At 49.8% G+C, this 5,341-nt stretch overlaps 1 protein-coding gene across 1 annotated transcript in view; it reads right to left on the minus strand.

The window, feature by feature from the left end:
• Nucleotides 1-3,780, minus strand: part of LOC104491035 (immunoglobulin superfamily member 3-like) — a 12,412-nt gene extending 8,632 nt beyond the window's left edge. Inside the window, exons 1-2 of the mRNA XM_010133390.1 lie at nucleotides 3,741-3,780; nucleotides 4-309 (exon numbers count right to left, since the gene is read on the minus strand). Coding sequence (XP_010131692.1) covers nucleotides 4-309; nucleotides 3,741-3,780 — 346 coding nt within the window. The remainder of the gene's footprint in view (nucleotides 1-3; nucleotides 310-3,740) is intronic.
• Nucleotides 3,781-5,341: the final 1,561 nt, after the last annotated feature.

The raw sequence follows: 5,341 nt of genomic DNA on the forward strand, positions 1-5,341 counted from the left end.
AGCTGCCACTGTCTCGGACTTCCGCCCGCTGCACTGTAAGGCTGAAGAGCCCCCCTGATGCTGAGCGCTCGAACTGCAGCCGGCCCCGCAGCCCCTCCTCCTCTGCATAGGTGCCATACTCAAAAGCTGAGCTGTGGGTCGTCTTCAGGATGAGCTTGCCATCGGCATCAGAGGGCTTGTGAACATACCACAGCACAGCAAAGTGAGAGTCGGGGCTGGTCTGGGACTTCACCGAGCAGTTGAGGGGGATTGGTCGGTTCTCTACCAGAGTGATGCTCCGCTTTGACTTGCTCACCTGCAGCTTGGTCACTGTGAGGGAGGAACAGAGAAGCATGAGGAGAGGTGGGCCATTAAACAGAAAGAAACTCACCTGGTTTGGGGAGGACAGAGAGGAGTCCCCCAACTGCAGGCATGGCAGCTCCTGCCTGGGTCCCACTTGCACTAGACCTTTAAGACAAAGGTGTTTAGATGTTCTATACCAAATCTCTCTTCTTTCACCCTCTGTTCTGCTCCTGGATCCTTCCACCATGTCTCTCAGTGAGGGACTGCTTTTTCACAATTTGTCCTTCAGAAGATTCCCTATGGTCTAAGGCATCAAACCTAGCAGGAAGACTACACCCAACTCAGTGGGATTTTTCATGGTGAAATCAGGGCAACAAGCCATTGACTGGTTGCAGAGAAAACCGTTTTCAGGAAGAGTGAATTAAATGAGAATCTACTGCTGTCACATGCCAGCCATCTCAGTGACATGTAGCCCACAGACATGCAATAGCTAGGGATGGAGTGTACGGGTTTTGGCTGGAATAATTCTCTTCAGAGTAGCTGGCATAGGGCCGCATTTTGGATTTGTGCTGCAAACAGTGCTGATAATACAGAGATGTTTTCCTTACTGCTGAGCAGTGCTCACAGAGTCAGGGCCTTTTCTACTTCTCACATTTCTCACAGCAAATAGGCTGGGGGTGCATAAGAAGCTGGGAGAGGACACAGCTAGGACAGTTGACCCCAACTGACCAAAAGGACACTTCGTACCATATGATGTCATGCTCAGCATATAAAGTGGGGGAAAAAGAAGGAAGAGAGAGATGTTCAGAGCAATGGAGTTTGAGTTCCCAGGTAACTGTTATGTGTGATGGAGCCCTGCTCTCCTGGAGGTGGCTGAACACCTGCCTGACGACGGGAAGTGGTGAATGAATTCCTTGGTTTGCTTTTTTGCACTTGTGTGCACAGCTTTTGCTTTACCTATTAAACTGTCTTTATCTCAACTCATGCATTTTCTCATTTTTACTCTTCCAATTCTCTCCCCACTCCCACCAGAAGGGGAGTAAGCGAGCAGCTGGGTGGTACTTATTTGCCAGCTGGGATTAAGTCATTGCAGGGAGCAAACTCTGCTCCAGCAGCCAGGAGAGCTGGCTCCAGGTCTACCATGTACTGCACAGCTTGGGACAAGTCACAGGCACATCACCTCCCTCAGCTTCCCAAGCACAACTGCAGTTCCCATGTGGGTAGCTAAGCAGTCACACAGTGTCGAGGATGACACAGAGGTATCATGACACAGGTCATGTCCCTGCAAGGAGAGCAACACACTGGTTTCTGATTCCTCTCTCCTTGCAGAAGCAGGAGATAAAGCCTCCACTGCATGTGCTTAGGCTGTGCCTGTCACTCAAGCCCTGGACATTCTGGTCTGCAGGGGAGGACACTAAGCGCCCTCCTGTGACACTCGTGCTTGGTGTGCCCTGGAGCCCTGCCGGCTACAGATCAGAAAAGAGCAGCTCCTGGCTGCACACACCGCTCCTCTCAGCAGCTCCGTCACCACCTCCTCTCCTTTGCCTCTCCTCCTACAGCAGCTCCTCTCTGAAAGGGGGCATGCTGTCTTGCCACCAGGTTAAGGGATTCTGCTGACAACTGGTAAATCTCTTAACAAAACTTAGCAAGCACCCTGGGCATGTGTGGAATGACAGGAGTGTGGCATCACAGGCACAAACAGCTGAAGGCTGACAGTGGAACTGTGCCCATCTGCACCTGGAAACCCATTCCATGCATCCCGTGTTTGCAAGGAGGCAATGTTGTCTCCTCTCTCACTGAGGTGCGGGCTCCTCACTTTGCATCATACTTTGCTTCCAGCTTCCCTTGGGCCCCAGGGTCTCGGATGCCTATTGGCACAGGCACAAGCAATGAGCAATGGCACTGAGAGAAAGGATGGGTACAGGCAAACAACATCAAATTGGATGGAGGAACTCCCACCGCACTGACGCACACACTGTCTGAGATAGGCATCCTGGTAACATTCCCCTGGAGCCTGGATTGCCTACGGCTTTAATCAGTATGCTAATAAAGACTCTATAGTTGTGTTACGGATATGGCATGGAGACAGTGGAGGGAGGGAAGGACAGAAACACTCCTTTGTTTTTCCTCCCCAGGGACTTCAACCTAATGGAGAGATTTAGCATCATCCTGCTGTATTACTGCTGTAACCCAGACACACTTCTTCCCCTTTGTTTTTGCTTCAGGATGGCAGCCTTAGCCACCGCACCCACATTCATCCCACCTTTTTGGTTCACTGTGGGTTAAGAAAGGTTATTTCAAGCATTAATCAATCTTCCAAGTCCCTGGGAGACGAACCAATAAAGGGGAAGGTGATTCTCAGCAGTATCCCTTCTCACCCAGCCCCCTTTCCAAACAGTTTATTTTTAATTGGTACTGGATTATTTTCTGCAACTGTTACCAAGGAAACCTCTGTTACTATAGCAACGGTGTATGTTAAGTCAGTGACCCTATATCTATTAAAATGCAGTATATACACACACTACATGCGGTGGGGTTGCTCAGCATCAACAAATGCATAGAGACAAAGCCAAGGCACGCACAGACCAGAGGTGCTGAGATGGAAGCATCCCCTCCTAGTGCTCCTCCCACACCACAGCTCCTCTAGGAGATGAAAATAAGGAAGACAGAGTAATCTTAAGCCTGGTGTTTGGGGCAATACATCTGCACCTTGTATGTGACAGATGTATTTCACTGAAGCAGTGAGGGCTTGTTCTGGGACCATAATCACAGCAATTCTCACTGTGTACAAACAGCAAGGACTCCTGAGGACATCCAAGGGCTCTTGGACAGCCTCTGTGCAGCTCTCCCAGCTTTCATTCAACACTTGGGAAGACATCTTCTTTCATGGATGTGAGGTTGATGGGGAAGATACCTTCTTAACTCTGGCAAAAATGAGATCTTAAATTCCACGCACCTCAGCCCTCCAAGGCAACGACTGCAGCCAGTGTTCCAGAATTTGCCCATGTTCTTGATGAGATGACCTCATGTACTGCTACTCACTTACTGCTGCTGGCCCTGCAGGGAATTACAGGTCTTGCCTTTGCTGACTGTATGCACTTGCACAGGTTCATAACACCATGTGCGAAGTTCTGTGTAGATTAGAGGTATCAGTGATATGTAATGACACCCCTGCCAATGCACTTCTCATCTAACATGACTTGTTTTCCTAATGGAGGCACAACGTGAAAGATGCAAGTGCAGGGTTTGTTTCCCTCCCACAGAATTCGAGAGGACACTCTCAGTCTTCTGAGGATTTATGAACACCAAATGCTTTCCATCCAGATGCTGGCTCCTGTGCAGTAAATGCACACCTGCCTACCTCTTCTTCATTAACTTTTGCAGATCCTATAATTCACAGCTTTTACAGACCACAGGCCAAAAACTGCTGAGTCAGAACACTGTGGCACATGGGTTACCTTGGGGCAGCTTCACCTTTGGGCTGGTCTGCTTGCTCATGCCGGGAGAGATCCTCTGCCTGCAGTCTGGTTAACATGGGAAGCTTTGTGGGGCAGCTCACATTTCTGCTCTCCCACAGGGATGACCCATCAGCCACCATTCACAGATATGCAAACTAATCCAAAAAGCTCATTTTGCATTTGGGAAAAATGATTTTTAAAAAGGGAAAAAAAATTTAAATCCTGAAGTTAGTGGTCCAGTGTGTTGGTGATGGTACCGGTACAATCCAATGCCAGGGAGTCCAGCTCTTTCCATCCTGGTAGTAAGTCTACTCCAGCACAAAGTGGGTCCCTCTGTGTCCTGTGCAGCTTGCCAGGTCATGTTTAAAGATGCCTGCTACAACATGGAAATTATTGTAGCTGCTGGTGCACGAGTGAGATTGCAGAAAGACTGACATCCCAGGCACTGAGCCAGCCAAACTTCGCCCTCCTGACACGGGGGAAACTCCCTTTCCTGGCTTAGGGATTTGCCTGGGCAGAGAGCCAGGAAAGGGCTCAGCTTTCAAATGCTGAAATGATCCAGTCTGCCTCAAGGACTGCGGTTTCGGTGTGCCAGGGCAGGGCTGCTCCAGCCCTTCGCCAAGCAGCAGAGGTGCTGTGTGCAGTGATGTGAACAGGCACAGTTACATGGCATTTTCTGACGCACCATCAAGAGGCTGATGTCCTCTTAACAGCCTCCAGAACATCTGCTTAGTGAGGGAAACAGGTGCATATGTCTAGGTGAAGTTATCATGCATATCATCTGCAAACCATAATCCTGTTGCCTGTTGTCTCCTGGCTCCCTGGAGGGTGCCAGTAAAGAGAATATCACACCTTGATGTACTGTAATTCGCCCTACATATGCTATTAAGGCTTTCAATTTACACTGGCAACAAGTCATGGTTACAACCCTCATTGATTTGTTTTAAGCCAGCCCAGACTCCCAGCCCCTGTGGAGCCACACAACTTGTGTGAAGAACATATGCAGGTGCTGAACTATGCAGTGCTGCTTGGGCAGGGGCCCTGCAGGCAGCACCAGGACAGACGATGCCAGCTCTATGAATACAAAGAGACACGCTCTCCTGCATCACTAAGGGCATGCTGACACACCTGCTGGAGGAGCTCATGCTGGAGCCTGGCCAGGACATGGGGGACTTATGTGCCTCTTAGAGTGGAGAGGCTGGCAAAGATTCTAGGAGTTCACAGCAAGCCCACACACTTACTAGACAAGTCACTTCACAGACTGCCTCCAAATCACAGCCCCTCTGCACTAACTCCTAGGCTGAGGAAAATGTCCCGGCTCATTTGCAGGGATACACATTGCCTCAGCCTCTGCAGCAGCCTCTGGTCCTCAGAGCTTGCACCTCGGGGCTGGGGGACCAGGTCAGACACACCCTACAACCACAGTAGGCTATGACATTGCTACCTGCTCTACAAGTTGATGTATATGGTCAGAGGTTTTCTACACACCATCAAGTACGAATAAGTCTTCTCAAGCCGGGCATGTGGTAAGCAGAGTTATACAAATATCTGGGGGAAAGGAAAGCAGTCATCAGAGAAGCAGGATAGAGGTAGTAGTGTGA

Source organism: Buceros rhinoceros, unplaced genomic scaffold (assembly GCF_000710305.1).
Source record: "Buceros rhinoceros silvestris isolate BGI_N320 unplaced genomic scaffold, ASM71030v1 scaffold18633, whole genome shotgun sequence".
In the NCBI taxonomy this organism is placed as follows: Eukaryota; Metazoa; Chordata; class Aves; order Bucerotiformes; family Bucerotidae; genus Buceros; species Buceros rhinoceros.